Source organism: Cinclus cinclus, chromosome 9 (assembly GCF_963662255.1).
Source record: "Cinclus cinclus chromosome 9, bCinCin1.1, whole genome shotgun sequence".
Lineage (NCBI taxonomy): Eukaryota > Metazoa > Chordata > Aves > Passeriformes > Cinclidae > Cinclus > Cinclus cinclus.
The window spans coordinates 4,934,540-4,958,118 of NC_085054.1; the positions used below are offsets into that span (position 1 = coordinate 4,934,540).

A 23,579-nucleotide genomic window follows, 5' to 3' on the forward strand; every position below is an offset into this window, starting at 1 on the left:
GAGGGAAGAGCAGCGGTGCCGCCCCAGCACCGGCACCGCCGCCGCGGGCAGTAGGTGAGTACAGCCCGCCGGGGCCACTCCGCTCCGCCGGCACCGCTCCGGGGCCCCCTTGCTCCCAGAGCCTTCTCCGGGCTGCCCGGGCCGGCCCCTGGTAGCGGCTCTCCGGGGGTCGCTGCCCCGCGTCCTCCCCGTCCCGTCGCAGGTGATCTCGGGGTCTGCCGTCCCAGGAGGGGGAAGGCGGCGGAGTCCCTTTCACGGAAGGGAGAGCAAAGACCCTGTCTCCTGCGCAGAGGTTGGAAGGGGAGCGTGTGTCACGCAGTTACGTTTGACGTGTGGGTGTTTTCGCAGCCGGGGTGTGCTCTCCCGGTGCCCGGCAGTGGTGTCTGTAAGGAGGGGCCGTATCCTTGTGGCACTGAGCAGCTGTGGGCGGTTTAGTGGGGCGCTGGATGTCCCGGCGCTGCTCGGCGAGGAGCAGCAGTACGTGTGAGGAGAGAGGCTCACTGCCACCCTCGTACTCCGTGTTTTACCGGGGATGAGTTGGGGATTGCTGAAGCTGCAGTTTCGAGTGGGTTTAGATATATTCCCCGTGACTGTTGGTATGGGTCCCGTCAGGAGTGTACTCCGGTTTTCTGCTCGTTCACCGATATGTGCACCTTGCTTTCTCGTTTCCTATATCATACAAGGAAGTGACTATTTCTTGGTTTCTTGAGGTGGGATTGGGGGGAGTATTTTCCCTTTAGTGGGACAACTAAAGTATAGAAAGGCCGATAGATTCCACAGCCAGTGTGTTGGACTGCGCAGAAAGTCTTAAGTGCTTCTGGAGCTAATGCCAGGTACAAGGCTATTCTTTCCAATAGTTTTAATTAGATCGGTTCTGCTGTGATAGAAGAAGTTATTATGTTATCTTTTCACTTGAAATGAAGGTTTTTCTATAATCACACACACACACACATATATATATTTAATGCAAGTTCAGAGACTTGCTTATCTTACCAGGCTATAGTCATTTGCTGAAATACAAACATAGTTTTTGACAAAACTGACTTCATAGTGGCATTTTTATGTAGTAGTGTGTGTGAAGGTACCTCCTTGTATGTTCAGCATTTAAAAAGTAAACTGTTAGTTGCCTTAAGATTGAAGAAACAATTCCAAATTTACCCCAAGAGTGTTTCAAGGAAAATGTTCCGTCAACTCTGATGTTTAAGCATATTCAAATCACCTGTTTGAATAATATTGAATAATACCACAGAGCATACCCTTATTTACAGGGGAGAGGGATGTGGAAGACTAATACTCACCCTTACGTAAAGAACCTGACCAAAGTTTCTCTTGAAACTTAGTAAATGATGCCTCTGCTTTCTTTCCTGAGGACATGTGAATAGTAAAAGAAACTGAGCTGAAGGTGCTTACTGTATGGAGCAACAAGCAGAAGTCCTCTGAGAAGTCACATGAATGACTTGCAGATACCATCTTTTCAGCATTCTTTGAAGGAATAGTCAAACCTTGCCACATGAGCTGCCTGCAGCTTGTTAGCACTTTCCCTGTTACTTGCTGATCACGTTGATTTTCTCTGGACTGCACAGATTTCTTTCAGTGTGACTTCTTGAACTTGGAAGAAAATACTCTAGTTAGCAATATATGCCTGTAAGTTCTATGGAACAATTGTGGGAACTGGAAATTGTTATTTCATGAAGAAAGTGTGTATCAGTTGCTAAGCAGGAAGTAAGCTCGTAAGAGGTTTTGATTCTGGCACAGGTAAAAATCAGCCATCACTTGTAGGTTCCATCAGCTCCCTGTGTTCCTGCTCTGTCAAACATTTCACTAAATCTTGCTTAAAGGAAGATGAAGGTAGTAAGCACCTTAGCCTAGCAGGCTAGAAGTGCAGGCTGAGTTAGGTGTTGTGAAAGAAATTGGGTATCTGCTTGGCTTAAAGAGTAGGAGTTGGGGAAAAGTATGACTCTTGGCTATGTGGAAGCTTTGGTATGCAGAAAATAGGGTTTACAAGTATGGCTTCTCCTAATACAGAAAGTGGTTTGGGGTTTTTGTTTGTTTTTCCTTAATGGAGCTGCTCCTGAAAACGAGGATGTTTGAAGGTGTTAGATTTGACAACAAGTGAACCACAGTTTGGGTTACTTCCCTGGTAACTTGCACAAGGCCTGTGTTGTAATGCATAGGGGAGGGAAACAGTTTCCCACCAAAATTAATCTTTTCAGTCCTGCTTTTGTTCGTAGTTCATTCTGCTTCTCATTCTGAAGTTAACCTGGCCAAACAACAAGTCTGCCTTGTACTTGCTCAGGCATGCCTGTTTTCTGTTTTGTTACAAGGACTGCAGAAGTCACAACATTAGAAGAGCTGTCAAAGTTAAAACTTCTTTGTGATATGCCTGCAGAGTGTCCATTTGAAAATTTCAAGTTCTCATAAACTTCTACTGGAGTGTGCTTTCAGTGTAGTGGTTGTTCACTTTGTTGCTCTGGAGGTTGAACTGGGCACTCTGAGTTGTCCTTTGCAGAGATGCTGCTCTCTTGTCAGTGGCTGGGCAGGGGGTGTGTGCTTCTCTGGCACTCTTGATCTCTGCTAATAGCAGATGCCTGTGGTCAGTTGGGTGAATGTCTGTCCTCTGGAATCTAATGAGACACCTCCTGTACAGAAGTCTGAAGAGGTTCTGTTTCACCACCCTGTGTGTAATGTGTGTTGCTGACCTCTTTCCAGGTCCCCTGAAATGGCTGCAGATGACAAACGGTCTCCGACCCTGGACTCTACCAGTGATCTACCTCGTTCTCCCAGCAGTCCGTCTCATCTCACTCACTTCAAACCCCTGACTCCTGACCAGGATGAGCCTCCTTTTAAATCAGCTTACAGTTCTTTTGTAAATCTCTTCCGTTTCAGCAAAGGCAAGTGCTTTGGGGGGATGTGTAGGCATGGGTCGTGCCTGCTGTGTGCTGCTTGTAAAAACGCCTCTGAACATAGGAGCATAATGTCGAAGGGCTGATGTCACTTCTTTTGTGAGGGATGTTTCATGTTGCTTTTGAGTGATGTAGAGCTTTATTATGAGAGAAGATAGCCAGCGTTTAGTAGCTGGAAATCTGTGGCTGCCCATGGAAGTCAAAGACAAGCCAGTTAGCAGATAGTATTTTATAAATTCTTAGCTTGAAATCAGAATTTCCTTTGCCTGTATGATTTTGGGTTTTCTTGGGCTGAAAGTAGGACTAACCCTCTGCCAGCCTGTATGAGCAAAAAGTGTGCTTGTCCTTCCAGTGCAAGTTCTTACGTCAGACTTCATCCACCCCTCATCTTCCTGTGCATCTCCTCTCTGCAGCTGGGTGACAGCTGAGCTGCAATAAAGCAGGAAGTCCACACTTAATTTGCATAGCTTAGGTGTTCCCTATCAAGAAGTCTGAAGTGTTGTGAAAGTTTTGTACATTAAAAACTTGATTTTGGTCTTTGTGCTGCATGTATCGTGAAATATGTTCTCAGTGGGCAAACTCTAAAAGAACTGTGTGAGCTGCTTTTTGTTTCAAAGAAAAATCCTGCAAAGAGTGGTAAGTGAATGCACCTGGATTTTGTGCAAATCTGTGTATCCCTTTACTGGAGATGGCACACTGGTCAGCTGCTTTTGTTTAGTCTGTTCATTATCCAGCTCTGCTAAGCATACTTCAGCAATGTTTGGGCTGGGGGAAAAGAGCCAAACAGCTTTTTGTGTAAGCAAACTGATCTGTTCAGACTCTTCTTATGCAGAATGAAAAATAATTACTTGGTATGACTGCTATTAGTTTGCATAGTAGAATAGCACCTGTCATTGCTAATATATTGAAAGTAGCATAAAATGTGGCCAATATTGGCTTCACTTGTTTTTTTTTTCTGACAAATGTAGCTGGAGTCAGCAAAGTCTTTTGTTTAGTGAATGGGAAAACAACCTTGAAACAACACATGAAATGTCTTGCTGATAGAAATTAAAAGCTGTGGTAACTTTAATGTGACCTTACTACTGGCTTGTAAAATAACTGAGAATCTCTTTTCAAGGCAGAAGCTGATAGTCAAGTGTAGCTATTTTATTTATCGAGAATAATTCGCATCCATATTCAAGAATAATCTGCGAAGGGTTTTTTTGCACTTTTCACATTAGGGAATTTCTGAAATACCCTGAGCCTTGAAGACAGCCTACTGTCCTCTTTCTATGATACTATAATCTATAGTACTTTTAAAACTAAAAAGTAATTTGTTTTGTCTTGTTTAATCATGATCCAAAAGAGTTATTTGTGAGAGTTCTTTTACCCTTAGCTTTGCATGTACTACTGGTTTTTCTTTATCATGTCTGAGCAGGTGGTTTCTTGCTTTTTGTTAACTCTAGATGATGGCAGGCTTTCATCCCCAGCAGAGAGAGCAGAGGCAGGACAGAGTGATCCACAAGCACTGAGTGGTGGCTGGTCCAGTCCTCAGCATCCCACAAGGGCTCAGTCTCTGAGATCACCAATTCCTTACAAAAAACAACTGACTGGTGAGCTGCAAAGAAGATCTTCTGCAACTCTGGGTAATTTCAGCTCTTTGTTCTATAAGGCAATGTTAGTGTCTAGAGTCATAGCAGAATTTAGTGCCAGGCTACACTGCTTCTGTTAGTGAGGTTGTACTTTAACCTCATAACCCTCCACTCCTGGTGTTCCAGCAAGACAGCTTCTTGTTGGGGCTCTGCTCTTTCAATTGGAAAACAGTCTGGAACAGAAGAGGCTGCCAAAACACATGCAGTGTTTTAAAGTTGCCTGAACTTTGTTCCTGAACATTTCTGCTTTGTCTTGAGAGACTACAATTTCTTAACATCCACATGCTAATTCTAACTTTAGTGTTTAGTCTGGGTGGATTTATTGTTTGTGTCTTCAAGGGAGTTGTAAACTAAGGTTTTTACTTGTAGTTGTTTTGAGGAGAATTGAATAGGAAGTTGAGCTTAAGTTTTTTAATCTTTTTGCAGTCCTGCCTAGCCTTGAAACTGTTGCTGGATTCTGTACTGAATCTTTTAGCTGGTATATGAGTTGATTGTCATTTCAGAGGTGCAACTGCATAATGGCTTTATGAAGATGTGGAAGAGCTATGAAGTAGGTTGCAGGGGCTCCTCTGCAGGTTACTGTTGGCTGTTAGTGACAGCCTTGAGGAAACTGCTAAACTGGATAACAGTCTTGTGCAAGACAGTATTTCCAAGAGTGTGGTACCTAGTGCAAACAAATCGGATCCTAAATGTTGTTAATGTATATGGGATTTTTAGAAAGACATGTAGCAGGCAAAAGTCTAGTACAGATAACTAGCATTTTTACCTAAGTCATTTGCATGCTTAGTTAAACATGTTCACCTTCTTCCTCCTTGCCCTCTAGTACTGTTTGATATTTTTAGTTATACTTCTTCCAATGAACCAATCAAGGGGTTTAATTAATTAATTTGGGGGTTTTGTTTTGTTTGCTTGGGCTCTTTCTTAATTTTCTCAAACGTCTCAAGAACAGCCATGTGCTCTTAGCTGATAAGCCAATTTACCTTTTCTTGGTACCTCTCCTGAATCACTTGGAAATTGCCTGGGGGTTAGATGTTAGAAGCCTTCAGGTGAGGTATGTTGTTCAATACTCAGAAGGAAGAAGCAATCTTGCTGTTTACCTTCCTCTAGAATTAGGCAGCCAGGGAATAAGATTTAGTTTAAGGTGTGTGGGAGGAACTTTTCCTGTATTATTCCAGCTCCTTTTCAGGACCTCCGTTCATATCTCTGAGTTTGAATGCAAGTATGCTTAGAAAAATGTGATGATGAATTAGCCTGTTAAGAAGGAAAGTTAGGAGAAGCAGGAATTGCTGCTCACTTTTTGAAGAGATTTCTGTGGTACTGTGTGCTGAGTGGCCTGACTTGCTGTTGAGTATTTTCCCCCAAACGATCTTGGTGCTGTAAGAGACATGAGCTCTGTGTAACACATGTAAAAGTGTATTGGATTAGTGAGAAGGTTTGGGGGAGATTTTTAGGCCATCTCACTTTATTTGAAGAGGGGAGAAAATATTCGTATTTTCCTTCTCTAAGGACCAGGTGTTGGGGTTTTTTGATGCAAACTTTAGATAATTATTTTTCTTTCCTTTTTTAAACCTTAAAAGATGCTGAATAATTAGGTATTTGAGGATTTTCTTTGAGTAGCAGAGAATGTAAGTTCTGCTATTGCAGCTGATGCTGGTCTGCACAAATAATCTTAGAAATTATTCTAATATTTAAATAGTGAAAAGCAGGAAAATAAGTGATGGGATTTATATAAACATCTAGATTGGTAGGTTGGATCACCTACTGACTTCATTGACAGTGAGGTGTCTAATTGAGTTTTCTTGTAGCCTTCTGTCCCCAGGCCTGTAAATCTCTCTCTAGGCTTTCCATTAATATTTAATAATGTGGGCAAGTGTAGGCAGAAAAATATATAAGCACTTTACAAAGATCTCTCTAGCCTACTTGATTTTAAATAATGTGTCAAGTTAAGCAAACTGAAATGAAGGAATAAATAAATAAAAGGCTGCTGCTGGTGCCTCTAAATATTGATAAAATGAAATTTCTCATGAAGGTGCTGACCCTCACCCCCCTCATCTTTGCATTAGCTTGTGTTGTCTATGCAGCAGATCATTTCATTGCCCAGGGACTGTGCTGTCTGACAGCTGCAGGTGCAGAACAGCATGAAGGGGTGGTGGCTTTTGTAGGACACTGTCTGGCAGCAGTTATGTAGGGTTTCAGTTGTGTGCTTGCCTTCAGGACTGCTTGCACAAAAACATTATAATAGCTCCATACTGGGTTTTATGAAAATAGGAGGAGCTATTGGATGCCTGGCTTATGTCAGAGATGCTTTGAGGGTTGTGTGGCTGAAGAACCAGTGCTGAGACTGCAATGGCTTGTGTGGCCTCTCTCTTGGGTATTCCGTTGCGTCATCACGTGCTGGAGCAGGCGCTGCAGAGCTGGTGTCACTGCTAAGGGACCATGGGGCCAGCTGGTTGTGTTGGGCTGCGTGTGCTGTGCTCTCAGATGAGGGCTTTCAAGGCTTGGATTGAGTCAAGATAGTCCAACACTGAGACTGTTGTCACTGAGATAATGTCACAGCTTGCAAATCCTGTTTAAGGAGACCTGGAAATGCTGACTGCTGCAGAGGGAGCATGGGTAGTAAGAGCACTTCTATCTTGTTACCCTGTCATGCAGGAAAAAGCTGTTAATGCTGGACAGTTGTAGCAGAGTGGAAGTAATAGAGAGTGGCAAAGGATCTTCGCAGGAGTGATCATACAGGGGGAAGAAGGCCTAAGGAAAGCATGTGGTAGTTACAGGAAACCATTGTGGAGCATGAGTTATTACCAGAGCATCTGTTCTAATCAGAAAGATTTTGGAACATGAAAATGCATGTTATAAAATAAAGTTAAGGACAGTTTTCCTACTTTTCGTGGCAATACTTTTTATGGCAGTGACTTGAGAATGATGTGATGTTTTAACTGTGGTACTGAACTTAAATATGAAATTTTATGCTGTGGCAACAAGTAATTAGAAAGCAATTAGTGTTGTAAAAATACCACAGTATTAGCAAAACTGTAGTATCTCTGGCAGGGATTTTTTTTTTTATTGTTGAAATTGTGTGAATCTCTACCTCTTGTGTTAGTATATGATCAGTTCTCCTATAAACTGAAACTATAGGTTGCAACAAAGTAGTTCTTGTGGTATTTTTGCCTTGTCATTCACTGTAAAATGAATGCTACAATACTATGGAGTCATGAAACTATATAAAAATGTATTTCTATAATTCAGAGGTTTTTTCCTAGGTTTTACCTAGGATCAGCAACCATAAATACATGCAGGAAGGATGACGTTTGAAATAAATTAACTATTTTTTTTAAACTGTAGGAGTTAAAAATTAACTTATAATAATGCAGTTTGGATCAGGGGGTTAGAGTTAACCTAAGATTAATACAGGGGAATTCTTTCTGAAGGATCGTGTTTTAGACAGTGTTTTCTTTACTGCAGGAATGAAAACTTCTTACTTTCTTGCTACAGTGTGTTTTTCCTCAGAAAGGGAGAAATCTCATGATTAAGAAGGAAAAATACCAGCTGAATTTTAATCTGAGTGTCAGTCAGCTTCTGTAGTATAATCACGTTGGCCATGTGCTGCTACTGCTGATGGCATGTTTTTTCTTATATAGAACATAATGTCAGACATCCTTCTGACAGTGTTTTACAGAAGAGAGAAAAGGGCATTTAACTAACAAGAACCAGTGTGTAGTTACCTGTGGCATTTCCTCAGTGCTGTGTATGTTCATTTTTTTGGAAGTCACTTGCATGATGAGATTTATTGGTAGTTAAGCAGTAGATTTTTTAATTCTTTGGATTGGAAGCAACATTCCTGGAAAGGAGATGCTCTTGAATTGAGAGGAAGTACCAGGAAGTGAACGCAGCATAGATCTTGTGATAGAAGTGAGGAGGAGCCAGAGGCTTCTCTGGTATTATCAATGTCTTTGTGAAATATGAAAGTCCCCTTAATCACCCTAAAATACTGAACTTTGTACTGCCCAAAAGTCTGTTTGATTTTTAAAAAGAAACCAGTTCTGAGCGGCTAGTTACAGAAATGGGTTTATTTTCTTAAAAAGGAAAATGTTGTGCATTCTTTGTTGTACATAGCAGCAAAATGTGGGCTGATTGACTAAAAATGCCTCCTAAGTAGCTGAAGAGGAGGCATGGAATCCCATGGTTTTAGTCACATTACAGGGAGGGCTTTGGTCTGCTGCACACGAAGTAGTATCTGTTACTGCACAGCAACAGTTAACGGGCTTCAGAGAGAGCTGTCAGCATTCCTGCTGACATCAGGGATAGCCCAGGCAGTAAACAGAAAGCAGCCATGTCTGTTCTTCCTGTTCTGGGGGCAAGCTAAATAAAACACTAAGCAGATGGAGAGCAACGAAGCTGGTAAGAAAATTTAAACTATTCCTGAAGTTGTTGATCGAGAAAAGAGACTTTGAAAATGTTTAAATGTTTAGGTAAATAGAGGGCTGCGATTTCAAATTTTTCTGGAAGAAGGAGCCTATTTGTAACTCGTTCAGCAAAAAGAAGTTGGCTGCATTACTTTTTTATTCAGGATTCTCTTTGCTATAGTTAATCAAGAATGTCTAATCAAGAATGCAAGTTCTCAACAACCTGATGTTTTTCTTAGGGAAAAAACCAACCAAACAAAACAAAACAAAAAAAATCACCAAACCCCTCAAAAATGTGAGCTTCTGAATGCATTTTGTTCTGAATTACTGCTTTTAATAGCCCTGATTTTTGCTGTAGTAATTTATAAATAACTTTAGGTTAAAGCATTGACTTATACTACCCCTAAAATGAATGCATATATTGTAGGAATTATTTTGTAAGCATTAATATCCGAGAGGGCATTTTAAAAATTGGACCTCAGTGCTTTGTAACAGACTACTACAAGCTTCGTCTAGTGGGTTGAAAATCACTTATTTGAAAGATGTTTTCATTCTCAGAGAACTTAAATGACTTCTTGTAAACACAGAGGGTGTTGTGTAAAAAAACGTCAGTCAGGACTATCTGGCATCAGGAGCTTCTTTGGGGGAAAGAATGCAAGGGCAAGAAGTGATACATATTGTAACTTTGTAAAATGTTGAATGTAAACATACAGGAATGTTTTTCCCTCTAGTGGGGCTTTGTGTTGTGATGTGAATGTTGATGTATCATGGAAGAAATGAATATTTGCTCTCTCTTCCCCTCCAGACAATCGAAGGAAAGTAGAGCCACCTCTTGGAGGTCATGATCCTCGAACTGCAGTTCAGTTAAGAAGCCTCAGCACTGTTTTAAAACGCCTCAAAGAAATCATGGAGGGGAAGAGCCAGGTACTTCTTTTGAAGGATTTGTAGCCAAACCATCTAGAGAATTAATTCTTTCTTTACTGGGATTTTCTGAGCTTTGTTTTTAGATGCATCTTGAGAAATTTTTTTTTCTGGATGTTTGAAGGATGAGTGAATAAACTTGGAAAACATGGTGTGAATGCAGGGGACACAATTTCATTTGATGCTGACTTTGGACTTGCCAAACATCTGTCGTATTGGGGAGTGAATCATTGCATTTACTTGGTTTCTTGTGCTTGGACCAGATGCTCTCATTTTAGACTCCTTCCCACTTATATATTACCCAGTCTAGTGATAAAACCCCCCTGACAGTTTTCTCACTTGAAGACTAACCATGGACTGGTGAAACACATTAACTGTCACAAATAGTAGTGAGAATTCCTGGGGTGGTTTAAATCTCCTACTTACTATGGTACTGATTGGTCAGCAATATTTGCTTGAAAGACATTCCCTGATAATCAGTTTCAATTTAGATAGCCAAGAGTCTGGTGGTTGCCACTGACTTGCTGATTTTACTTCCATCCTCAGTTGGACCATACCTTTAAGGAGAGGCTCTAGTTGAGGAAAGAATCCACAACTATTTATAAGTGAGGGTATAAATAGCTATGTCTGTGGGCAAGACATGAACAGGCAAAAGTACATTTGATTAAACTGGTAGAGGAAGAAAAAGGCTTTTTGCTTGATAGTTTTTATAGGTAGACTTTGAGTAAGCTTAGCTTCCTGTGGTATTCTGCTTGTAAGAATAATCTTGTTCTGATAGGAAGGGCAAGATTTTTGAGAGTGAAGTAGGAGCTTTTCATTGCACTAAACAGCGCATTGAGTGTTGCCCTTACTAATATTTCAGTTTGTTGCAATTTCTGAAGGCCGTAGAGATTTTCAGATGTGTTTGAAGCTACTGGAGAAGGGCTGAAACAGACAGGATACAGCAGTAAATGAATATGACTAGGTCTCCTGGAAACAGTCTGTTAGTTATCAGCATGCTGACTTCTGTACAAAAGGTAATGCATCACTGCCCTTGACTAGGGCCATGTTTTGCTTGAGTCACTTCAGGCAACAGTTTGTTCCTGCTGTGGACTTGGCCTGTGTCTACAGGAGACCTCTTTACTTTTGTAGAAAACTTGTGTCAAATTCTGGAAGGGGCTGTTCTAATGAGCCTGTACTGCTAAGGTGGGCCAGACTTGTGTTCTGAACCCTCCCTCATGCCAAGAACAGCCTGTGAGGAAGGCAGAGAGTTGGGAGGTGTTACCAGCAGTGGCTGGTTTCTGGACACTTAGTTACATGCAAGTGGGGCACAGCACTGGTGTTTGGAACAGCCCCTCTCTATGTGCTAGATCCAAAGATCTGGTTTATCATGCATAGTTGCAACAAAAACTGTTATGTGGTGTTGTCCCCTGCAGCTTTGCCGCAGTTCCTCAGCAAAGCTCTTCTTTCCAGCTTTCCCTGCTTGAAGCTGAGTGCTTATCTTTAAATGTTCTAGATTCTCTAAAAGTCTAGACTGTCTTGAGCAGTCTTCAACCTCTTTCTGTGTGAGTTTTCTTGGCTGAGGAGAGCATGAAAGTATGTTGTTGATCATAACTGCTTTGGTCTCAGAATTGGTCTATCAGCTGTATCAAACTTTACTTTGTCAATATCCAAAAATAAATCCCAATTTAAAATCAAACCCAGTGGATTTTTTGAGTATGTGAAAATGAGAGCATGGATCACCTTTCTTTTGTATGATTACTCTCTTCTTTCTGATTGTTTTGAGAAAATACTTGCAGCAGTTTCTCTTCCTAAGAAAAACCTGGAGTATTCAGTCCCTCTGCAAAGGCTTTTTGCCAGAACTAACTCTAGCAAAGAGTGTTGCACAGCCAGGGCTTTCATGTGACCATTAGCAGTTGTCTCCATCCATGGCAGTTGCAGCTGGTGTGCTCAGAATCACAACTGAGAGTTTGTCTTGCTCTGTAGCTTCAACACCAAATGGAAATTTTAACTCTCTGTTTTTAAGATGCTGTTTTTCCTGTGGCTGTACCAATGCTGTAAATTAATATATGCTGTTGTCTGTTGAGTGTGAAATTCAGTTTTCTTCACATAGCATTTTAACCTGGAGTTTTGAAATAAGATCAGTCTGGGACAGGCTTTTACAACTATTTACTGAATTGTTGAAGAATTTGATCAAATAATAAAACTGTTTGCATGTATCTATAATATTTTCAAAGCATATGCCAATATTAGCTGTTGAAATGATCTTCCTGCACTGATAATTTGTGATAACTTGATTTACTCCTAGATAACACCTTCAACTAATATATGATGGTGTTTTTTTTCTTTTCATTTTTAAACTGTGCTAGCTAAGGACTGTTCATGTGCTGGGGGCAAATGAGAGGGGAGAGCAATAACTACTTCATATATTTGTTTCTTTTTGACTTTTATCTACATCATATGATGGTTTTATTCTGCTTTGCTGCCATCTTGGATCAAGGAAGCAAAGTGCTACTGGATTTATTCTCTTAGTTCAGAGCTCTCAGCCTTCTGCCTCCCTGTAAAACCACATGGAAAATCCTTTGTGTGCTTTTATGCAGGAGTGTGTATACATGTGCACGGATATGTGAATATATGAAATTTTCTTTTCCATGAGCACAGTCTACAAAGAGTCATGAAACTAAACATGCTTTCTTATTTACAAAAGAAAAAGCTTTTTTCTGCTGTCTTGTCTCATAGGACAGTGACTTGAAGCAGTACTGGATGCCTGACAGCCAGTGCAAAGAATGTTATGACTGTAGTGAGAAATTCACCACCTTCCGGAGGAGGCACCACTGTCGACTTTGTGGGCAGATCTTTTGTAGTCGATGCTGCAATCAGGAAATCCCTGGAAAATTCATGGGCTACACAGGTAGGGTTTATTTAGTTTACACGTTTAGTCTATTCCATCTGAGATCCTGGCATCTGCTAGAAAATGCTGTTGTACAGTGGTCTGTAATGGGCTTAAAAATAAGGAAGAAGAATCAGAGGACCTAATTCTGCCAGTTTCGCTGTGAAAGATGGTGGGTTATGTCATGCCTGCTAATTTTTACCACACTACAGAACAAATATAGCCACAATTTAACAAGGGTGTGCATTGCAAAAAGTGTACTCAAGGGAAAGCTTCTCTTAGTAACAGTAGTTCATGAGCCACGTGTTTTAACTGAAGGTAGGGGGAAAGTCTTTCAAATACGAGTTACCAAATTCATGCATCGATTGGTGTGTCACATCTGACCACCTGTTGTCCTGCCATCATTTCAGTGGGCATGTGTGTTCTCCCTCCCTCTTCCTCTCATTTTCTTTCTTCTTTCTCCTCTTTCATGATCTTGTGTTATGCATCATTTGCCTTGGAAAAAAATTCCCTGAGCGTGTAATTATCCAGGATTTTGCCCTATAAGAGAGTATGAGAATTAGACTTGCAAAGAGGTTTTGGAAACAGAAAATCCTTCTGTTTCACTGGTATACACCTCTGATCCTGTAGGAACAGGGTACTGTTTGTTCCTGTTGGCTTACGCTCTCTGGTTCCCTTTTCCACAGGGGATCTCCGAGCCTGCACTTACTGCCGTAAAATAGCCTTAAGCTATGCACACTCCACAGACAGTAACTCCATTGGAGAAGACTTAAATGCCCTGTCAGATTCTGCCTGTTCTGTGTCCGTGCTGGATCCTGGCGAGCCGCGCACGCCCGTTGGGAGCCGCAAAGCCAGCCGCAATATCTTCCTGGAGGAGGATCTGACCTGGCAAAGGTAAATCGATGGCTTCATGCTGAGCTCTGGAATCTCAACTGTTTTCAGGCTGACGGCTACCTAGACAAAAGCTGGTGGTTTCCACCTAGGAAACTTAGATTCCAGCTCCTGTAAAAATAATCTAATCCTGGGCGTGCTTGTCATATTCTTCTCTTCAAACTGAAATACGGAAATGTTTCTAGTGAAGTTTTAAATTGTTTGCAGTTCTTCCTTCAATGTACTGAATCAGTGAATCTGTACCAGTGATAGAGCAGGCTTTTGTCTTCAGAGTTTGAAAATACTGAACCAAAATCATGCCTTCTAACCACCAATGTGTTATTGACATGCAAGTCAATGTAACATTGGTGCTTTACCTGTCAGGTTTTGAATTGGGCAGGAGAACGTAAGAAGTGCTCTCTGTAGGCAGAAGAGAAGTGATGAAAGTAACTGCCTGTTTCAGAAGAAATGGGATTGAAAGGACAGCTTTAAAGGTTCTCTAATCTCCTTTCAAAGTATATTTATTCCTGTTCCCCTCTCAACTGAGGGGATCTTTATCTTTGGACCATGAGTAGAAGACCACTGTAATTCTCAAGTGCTATGCAAGTTATTTTTGGAATATCTTGATTTAATTTAATGTTGTAGGAAAGAAGAAGTAATTAGGTGTGGTATTTGTGCTCATTTCCCTAAAACAGAAGAACAAGCAGATGTGAAACTACTTAGGAGGTCGAGTCAGAACCTTTAACTGAGCAGTAGTGTTAGTGACATGTGCCCCATAGCAGATCTCTTCTGACAGTAGTTAAAAAACCTCATCAAATCATTTTCTGTCTTCAGAAGGTGCCCTGACTCTTGCTTTGCATGTTGCTTTTCAGAGTATGGTGCTCCTATCTGGAGCTTTAGGCCTAAGTAAAGGAAAGTACTTCTGGTTTAATGTTATAGTCATTTACAGTCATAATGTAACAATGCATAAAATACAATGGATAAATACTACCAAATTTTGAATTGGGGAAAAAGTAGCTGTTCTCAGACTCTTCTCTTCAAATGTACAAAATGCTGAAGGTATTGTTACTTTTGTCTTTGAATGTGTTGTTAGTGTCTTTATAACAACAATTCAGCAGCATGTAGACATGAACACGTAAAGAAAGAATTTATATCTATTTGGTGCAGCTTGTAGCACTCAATTCCTATTGTTGAAGGGCTCATATTTCTCTAATGGAGCACAGTCTTTTTGGGAGACACTGAGTAAACGAGGGCCTCTTTTATGTGTGAGAGGAAGAGAGATTTGGGATTAGGTGGTTTATTGTTGCTTTAGCAGGATTAATATTTTCGTCAGTGCTTGTTGTACTTTGCAGTGGGTTACAGTGCTTTTCTTAAATACTGTTTGGTAAGTTCCTGATTGACCTTAAGGGATTTAAAATCAAGATACTGAATTTAAATAGTGCCACAACAGGAACTGGCAACTCACAACTTCATAATGGAGCAGAGGTTGTGTTCTAATAGTGGCTTCTGCATGAGAAATAGTTTGTTTCAAAAGGAAACTTGGGAGTTGTCTCTTTCCAAAATAATGTATCTGAGGTAAAATGCAAAGCAGTGAGAAAAGCATTTAGGGAGGTTGATGCTGCATGTACTTGTCAGGTGTTGCTCTGCTCTTCAAACAGTTGGAACACAGAATTCCTGCTTTAACTAACTTGAAGGGCAATGCCCTTTAAAAGTGAAGGAGTGGTGTACTCTGGATAAGTACAGCCACTCAGGCAAAGCTGCATTGCTTAGAGCTTGTCATGAAGAGCATTTATCACACTAGGAGCATTTATTGTGCTGGAGTGCAGCAGGGTGGCTGTATCAGTTGGCCCCTAGTGCCTTAGGTGTGACACAGTTTTGCCAACAGGAATTTCTCTTGATGGTTTTCAAACATCTGTCTTTCCTGGGGTGGAGACAGAAGGAGGGCAAAGGTGATTAATATCAGGTTAAACAATTACATGTGGTTGTCAGGCTAACTTGGTGAAAGCTGTCTAGCAGTAGCTATGGATAGTAAAGATGGCATGTGTGGGAGATGGGAGCAATGTGTCTATTGCCAAAGCATCTAATAGCAGCCTGTAGGAAAGGAAGATGTGTAAGAAAGGGAAATGGGGGAAGCAGGTAGGAAAGCAGGATAATACAAGAAGTAGGAATAGTCTATATTGTTCAAGAGTTGAGTTTGAAAGAAGACAGGGGCACTGTCTTCCACATAGATACCTTTGGCCTCCAGGTGGGGAAAGCTCTCCCTGTTCCCTTGCTGATTTAACAATCATGGGTGTGAGTGAAAGGTAACATGACAATTAATTGTACTTTAATTACAGCTGGGTGTCACATATATCTCAAACATCTTTATCATGCTCCTTTCCCTGCAGTTTGATTCACTCAGACTCTTCAACTACCACATTGTCTGCACGCCTTGGGTCTGTCCAGGAGGATGCAGGGAAGTCACCAGCTAGAAACAGGTAAACTAAAAAATTCTGAGTATTTTCTGTTCTGGATGCACTCCTATCACAGTCGTTGCTGTAAAGATTGCATTTCCAGGCTTGTTTTTACTGAAAGTGCTGTTTCATGTCTAAAATGGGACAGCTCACTGCCCATATGGAGTGGTAAGGAAGGACAATTTGTGTACATATTCATGTTAACAAATGTACTACTTTTGAGGGCCTGTAGTTTGCTGCAGACTTGGTCAAGCAGAAGTGGTGATGAAAAGGACAGAAGGGGAAAGAAGTGGCTAAGAAAAGTACAGTTCTGAGGAAGCTGAAGAAAAGGGAGTAACACATACTTGGTGGTGGGAAACAGGAAGACTCAGGTCATGGTGAAGCAGAGGTGTAGACTTTATTTATTTGTTTGTGTGTGCCCCATCTGCTTCCTTTGTTCTTCCATGAAGGATCATCTTGTTTAAATTACCAGGCTTCCTCAGGCTGAAATCCCTTGGGTCTTTATGCCAGAGTGCTGGGATGAACTTGAAAGTGTTCATGAGAGCTTTAGTGTAATTTGTGAGTACTTGATCTTAATTCCACTGAATAGGCTGGTATTACAAGTACAAGTAGCTCCCACTTCACAGTGCTTCTACTATGGTGCTGGTTACATGCTTCCCTTATGGTTAAATTAAAGAAATTAAGGTAAGGCAGGGAGGTGAGGAACAAAGCAAAGATAATCCAGATTTCAAAACTGGAATTGGGACATTCAGAGATTTCTTTGCATTGGTGTTAGAAGAATACAGAATGTTTAGCAGTTTGGAGGGATCTGGCAGGACCAGTGAAGACAAGGGAACTCAGCTGAGAAGTATGCTGTGTGTTTTTTGGAGAATGGACTGCTTGGAGCCTTTGTATCCTGGGTGATTGGGATGGTTAGGAGGAAATGCACACTGACTGTACATCTGAGACCCAAAGATATCATCTAGGGGAGTAAAATACTGGCGAATAAACAAGTACCAAAAAATCAATTCTGGGCAAACATGTCAAGGAATCTAAAGTTAAAAGTTCATTGTGAAATAACTGCTGTGACATCAAGAAATGTCTGAAACTTTGAGGATGGTCTCCTAGTTCCTGTTTGGATATACCTCTGTTTTAAAAGGCTTTTGCTGTTTGCTCAAACATGCAATAGTAGGATGGTTCTAATCTTGATCTGGCAGGCCCTGATTGCTTTTTCAAGTTAAATTTTAACTCTCTGACTGTTCATGGCCTCTCCAAAAGTACTTGATTGTTTGGACGTGTGTAATGATGAGGTATAATATATCTCTGTTAAAAATTCTGAACCTTTGGAAAACAAGCTGTTGGCTTTGATTTAGATCTTCTCAAAGCAGCTGTAGCCATTTCTTTGAGAGAAGCTTGACTATTCCTCTTTCTTGAGGAGATGAAGCAGAAAAGATGCAGGTTTAGTGCCTTTAGATGCACATAACAAAAGCTACATAATGCTATTTGTTTTCCCCGTGGGTGGGAAACGTGTTATTTGTTCTCAGTCATGGTTTTTATGAGGGGAAAAACCCCAGCAGAACAATCAAATTTTTCAAGCAGGGTTCAGACTGCTCCCTTGCAGGTCCTTCTAAAGGATAAGCATTTTTATTGCAAAAGCTCCCTCTCTGTTTTTTTAAAAAATATATATAATAAAGGCCCAGATATAATTGTTGATGGTAAAGACACAGATGTGAAATCTCACTGTTCTAACTTGCTTGCACCCAAATAAAAATCCCTGCTGCTTACAGGTGTGTGGCACAGTTAAAGCAGCTGTTGCAAAACAACTGGGAGGAGTGCTTGGTTATGGACTTCCATGTCAGCCTCATCTTATGCATTAGGATGCTTTCTGCTAAGCTGCATAACTCTGCAGTGTAAAAGCTGAAATAGGGTGGCATTGTTTTTTCATGACTGGGCTGAGCCACATCATCCATGGAGTATTTTTGAGAATAATTATAGTGTGTCCATTAGCCAGTTAGCAAGCTCTCTGAAGTTATCAAAGTTTCATTCCAAAGGCTGACAACTATTTTCATGAGATTGGTGCAAGCCTCTTCAGTCAGTTCAGCATTGGCATTTTGAGTTTCCCTGTTGATATATGCAGAAATGTTTTCCATCCTCACTCCTTAGGGTGCTGTTAGCACTGATAGCTTACACTGCAATTGCTGCTATGTGATGAGGAGTTGCACTCTGTTTATTCAGAGTCTCTGGTCTAGTTGTGGGTTAATGGAGCAGAAGGTATCTGGAACTTTTATTTGCATTTGTAACTTTGCAATGATAATTGCAAAATGATGTGTTTGGGCTGGAGTGCATAGCCAAGATTTCCTAATAGCTGGGCTGAGATAAGGGGCATGCTCCATACTGCAGTACAAGGAGGATTGCCAGCTGCAGTGACCTCTTCAGAAATGCAGTGCCAGCTTCAGAAAATGGTTTAGCCACTCTAGAAAACAAGTGCTCAAACTTCAAACTCTGCATGTATTCAGGCATGTATTTGAGAGCTGAGGACAAGGAATTTTAAATGGGACAAGGAGAGGAAGAAATCTCAGTGCTCTGTTACGGGATCTGGGTGTTGGCCATACTTGCTGGCATTTGTCTTGTCTCAAACTGCTGGAGCTTCTTATTATGCAGCATCCCATCCCTTCCCAGTCTCTTTAAATACAGACATGTATGAATTGGTGTGCCTAAACTTAGTTCCAACTGCTTCATACAAGATCTTTACAGAACTTTATGCTTACCTTTGCAGTTCCAAAGCAATACACTTGGTTCCTCAGGAGTCTTTCTTCTGCTTTGACAAGAGAGGAAGCATTAAACAGTCTGTACTGGCAAGAGTAAACAGTGTCCCGGGGCTTGAGCAGGTTTTTAGTGTGCTGTAAGATGAAGGGCTGCTCTGGTGTAGCACCCCACGATGAACACTTCCATTTCAGTTGTTGTCTGTTCCCCTGCAGGTCAGCCAGCATCACAAACCTGTCCCTGGACCGGTCGGGGTCACCCATGGTGCCTGCCTACGAGGCGTCGGTCAGCCCCCAGGCCACTCGCACTCACATGAAGGCAGACACCAGCGAGGACGAGCGCAAAATCCTTCTGGTACCTCCCGCACTTCTCTTGCCTTGCTCTGTGAAGGCAATCATGTTTGCCTCCCTTGTGTCATGCAGCAGGAGTATTTTGCTGCCTTTTAAGGCTCTTCCCTAAGCACCTGTACCTGGACCTCTCCTCCAGGGGGAACAGAGATGAGGAATATTGATGCTGCTTTGGACGTTACTGTCTTCCTGAAGTAAATCATAGTTTCATGGGATTTTTTTTTTGCATACAAATGTTTATAGTTTTAGTCTTGCTAGGTGTGGAGTTGGTATATGGTTGCTCTTTGAGTTAAACCTGTCGTGGTTGCTGCTGTAATGCGGTGACCTGCTTTTGTGTTTCTTCAAGTTGTTATTTTCTTTCAAGGGCCATGTAATCAGGAACTTTAAATGGCTGCTTTGAAAAAGTTACAGGATGATGAATAAATTAAAGCCCTTATAGCTTGTTGGGCCAAAACATAACTTGGCTCCTCCCTTTGTTTGCAGAATAAGTAAAATATTTTGTAGAAGGTTGTAGTGATGTACTTTTTAAAAGAAAAGTCAATGTGCAACAGTGTTCTGTGTAATCCTATTATCCCTTCCCCCCAGCGGCAATATTGTAGGTTGCAGTTGCTATATAAATTTCTAAACAGTATAAAACTGTTTATTTTCTTTGAGTGAAGGAAAGGGAAGTGTTTCCAACAAGTTAGGCAAAGAAGTTGCAGAGAAGGGAAGGCAGTGTTTTTCACACATTAAGAAACTCAAGATTGTGCCCATTGCCACTTTAAAATCAGGCTCATCTGTGTTACCAGATTCTGCCTGCTGTCAGCAGTATGCATTCAAGTGTGCCTGAGGGTGTAGAAAAACTAACTTCTGTTTAGTTGCAAAACTCATTTCCAAGTTGCTCTGTAAATGGATAACTACCTGAGGGAGAAACATGTTTAAGGCACGTCTTTATAACCACCCTGCTTCATGCATGTATGTTAATGCAGGAAAGAGGAAATTCAAACCTCTGTGAGTGCAACTTGAGCAACATGTTCAAGTCCCAGTGCTCTTCAGCTTGACATTGTTAAATGTTTTGTCAATTTTCTTTCTTGAGGAAGAAGAGGACTGGTACTATTTTGTTCATGGAGGAGCAGAAGACAGTGTAAATTAGTGAAGGATTTTCTATGCATTCCTACCATTTGTTTATTACCCTTACTGTGTAGAGTTGACCCTATGTCAGGAGTTAATTTAAAGCTTAACCTAGTTCATTCAGAAGTCTAATGAACTCTCTTTGTGAAATAAAGGTAGAGGAGGTTGTACCTACACTGGGATAAGCACATACTTCAGTGAACAAGAGGTCAAAATCCTTTTGTTGGAAGGATTTGCTTTGTTCTGCCAATTTCTTCAGTTTACTGTATTCACCACTTCAAGACAGCTGAACTGTGGAGACTCCGGTTGCATCAAATTATGTGTTCCTATTGTTCTGGTACTGATCCATTTGACTCCATACCTGGTATGGAAAGGGAGCTGCTGACATTGGTTTTAGGGTAATACCCAGGATAACCACTGCTAGAATTGATAGTGGAAAGCCAGTCCAGTAATGAAGTGGAGCATAACTCCTGGGCCTCAGGGCACCCTTTGGAAAGTGCAATAACGTGGGTCTGGCGGTTAACGGGGAAGCCAAAACCACTTAAAACTTAATTAAAAGTTCTGTTAAAGAAAAATAGAGCAAATGAAGCATTTGAGAAAGGTACGCTGCAGCATCTCTTCTCCACACCTTGGGGTGGTGTGCTGCTTGGTCAGAATAAATCCAGATCCCAGTTTCCACCTGCAATAATGGCTTGTGCTGTGCTAAGTGAGGGCACATATAGGAAGGCAAAAGTGGCTAGGTGCAGAGAGACAGCTCTGCACATGTTTAACAGGCTTCAAAATGAGTTCTAGGTATAGACTGAAGTGCTCCAAGTGGTAAGGGGAAGAGATTCACAGATTCAAAAATTATTAATTGAGCTGGGAGGAATACACATTTTTTTCTTAGAGGCCAAAGCTGAGAGTGCCTAGAAAAGCTTCATAATGGACAATACAAAACTGGATCCTCAATAAGAAATAGTATCCTAGCAGTAGACATTGCTGTGTTAAGTACTTGCTTTATATCTGGTCTTGATATTGGACTGATATGTTCACAATGCCTGGGCTGAGCACAGATAATAGAGAAAAACCTTCTCACCAAGGGTGATGTCCTTTATGTTTGCTTATAACTTCTGAGTTTAAGAATGGGGTGCAAGAGGGCAGTAATGAGGACATAAGTACATTACAGGCAGTACAAAATGTTGCCTAATCAAAACTGCTTATCTTTAAGAGTACCCACTTTGTTTTGTTATTCTCAACTGGATATAAATGGAAGGAAATTAGGAGCTTATCTATAATTTTATATCTGTTTGCTATTTCTGTTTGCACCTTTGCATAGGTTATGCAGAATGGTTTAGATTCTGTGCCTATTTATGGAGGGCTTTTGGTCTAGAAGCTGATTTGAAGGCCTGGGTTGGTGCCCTTGGAATCAGTGCTGAGATTAGACTGGTAATTCACTTGCGCATCTCCTTGTCCAGGACTCAGTCCAGCTGAAAGATCTGTGGAAGAAAATCTGCCATCATAACAGTGGTATGGAATTTCAAGACCATCGCTACTGGCTGCGGACACATCCCAACTGCATTGTGGGAAAAGAGCTGGTCAACTGGCTCATGAGAAATGGGCACATAACCACAAGGTAACCCCGATGCTTCAGGACAACAGGTGTCCTCTGCATGAGAGGAGGTTGTGAGTTTGAGCTGATACAGGGTACCTTAGACTGCAGAGATAGGCCCCTTTGCAGGGAGATGAGAGAGAAAATTATGATGTCCCCTTTACTGCCTGCTGGAGCAGTTTGCATTCTGACTCCATGTGCCCCAAAACAGCAGAACACAGGAGGCTGACTGGTTTGGAAACCAGTATGGGAGGTAGTTTATAGGACAAGTATCACTCACTTGGAGAACAGTGCCTGTATTACAAAAATTGTCCAAAGGTGTTCACTGGTACTCCAAAGAGCAAGTTTGCCTCTGAGATCAGAGATCACTGCTAATGTTTTATAGCAAAATTTTCAGTGGAGCTGGCAGACTCTTAACCATGTAGGGGAGTATAAAAACCTTGTGTATTTAATTATGTGAAAATGGGATAAAACTGAGAGAGTTCTTAAGTGTAGACCAACAGTCCTTCCTCAGAGATGATCAGTATGCATAACTCAAGTTAACAATATTGGAGGTGTCCAACAATGTTGAACACCTCAGCTGAGTTCAGAGTACTGGCAGTCTGTTTATTTAGCTCCATGCAAGAATTAGTACACTGTGCTAACACATCACAGTATTGTAAATAGTGTCTGTGTTAATATGGGAATGGAATACTGACAGGTCAAAAAGTGCATAGCAAATGACTCTTCCCTTTTGTAGTGTGCTTGTATCACAAGCCATAAAACATAGAAAACCATCTCTGTTCTTATACTTCCAGGGTCCAGGCCATTGCAATAGGACAAGCACTGGTTGATGGACGTTGGCTGGAATGTGTCAGTCATCATGATCAGCTCTTCAGAGATGAATATGCACTCTACAAACCATTGCAGGTAGAAGGAGTGGGAAGGCTGAACGATATGGTTCTTCTTGGATTTGACTGTTGACTAGAATATTTTCTAATCCTGTTCTTAACAGCTGTAGTATATTTTCTAAATCAGATCTCCTGTACAGAAAGTAGGGGGGCAGGCCTTTTTCCTTAGTGGGTTGAAGCCTGAGGAAGTTTCATTTGCCTAGAAAGCTTTGGGGCTGTCCTCTGTGGAGAATGAGTTGTTACATGTGCTGCTGCCTGAAGTGAAGGAAAGGGTGTTCAGAGCCAGGCCTCTCATGGTCAACATCTTCCACAGAGGCTCCAGGATGGCACAGTCTGTGCTTGTGGCAGCTATGTTGTCATGTGCAGAATTTAGAATCTGTGTGCGCTTACTGGTGATGGAGACTCAGTGGTGATCTTCTGTTTAAAAATTCCTTTTAAAAAAATTCCAAATGGATATTTTAGATATATTGTATTGGTAACCTTCTTCAGATCTCCAGTGATGCAGTAATAAGGAATTCAGTACCTTAGCCACATCATCCAAGTTTGGGATGGGGTCTTTTTCATGCCTCCCAAACAGGACTAGTTACCTGAGGGGAGGCAAGAGCTAGTGACCAGAGATTCTGTCCTACCATACTTCTCAGCAAGTTTGACTCCAGTGAAGTAAGAGCAGACATTGGCCTGAGAGATTGTATTGGGTTTTTTAGCTTGAACAAGGTATTTCTGTAGCCTCTCTTAACTGAAAACATTCAGTTAAGAACCTTGCATGTTCTTCAGCTTCTTAGAATGAAGAATGGCTTAGCTGTTCCATGGGCTTCAGACAGAAAGCTTGCAGCTGATAGCATTTGTCTTCCT

General features: G+C 41.4%; 1 protein-coding gene across 1 annotated transcript in view; it reads left to right on the forward strand.

Moving 5' to 3' along the window:
* The first annotated feature begins 25 nt into the window (after positions 1 to 25).
* PIKFYVE (phosphoinositide kinase, FYVE-type zinc finger containing) overlaps positions 26 to 23,579 on the forward strand; it is a 62,844-nt gene continuing 39,290 nt past the window's right edge. The window contains exons 1-10 of the mRNA XM_062498297.1: positions 26 to 54; positions 2,710 to 2,891; positions 4,349 to 4,528; positions 9,743 to 9,861; positions 12,577 to 12,748; positions 13,414 to 13,621; positions 15,985 to 16,074; positions 19,008 to 19,146; positions 21,704 to 21,861; positions 22,635 to 22,746. Of these exons, the coding sequence (XP_062354281.1) occupies positions 2,720 to 2,891; positions 4,349 to 4,528; positions 9,743 to 9,861; positions 12,577 to 12,748; positions 13,414 to 13,621; positions 15,985 to 16,074; positions 19,008 to 19,146; positions 21,704 to 21,861; positions 22,635 to 22,746 (1,350 nt within the window). The 5' untranslated portion in view covers positions 26 to 54; positions 2,710 to 2,719. The remainder of the gene's footprint in view (positions 55 to 2,709; positions 2,892 to 4,348; positions 4,529 to 9,742; positions 9,862 to 12,576; positions 12,749 to 13,413; positions 13,622 to 15,984; positions 16,075 to 19,007; positions 19,147 to 21,703; positions 21,862 to 22,634; positions 22,747 to 23,579) is intronic.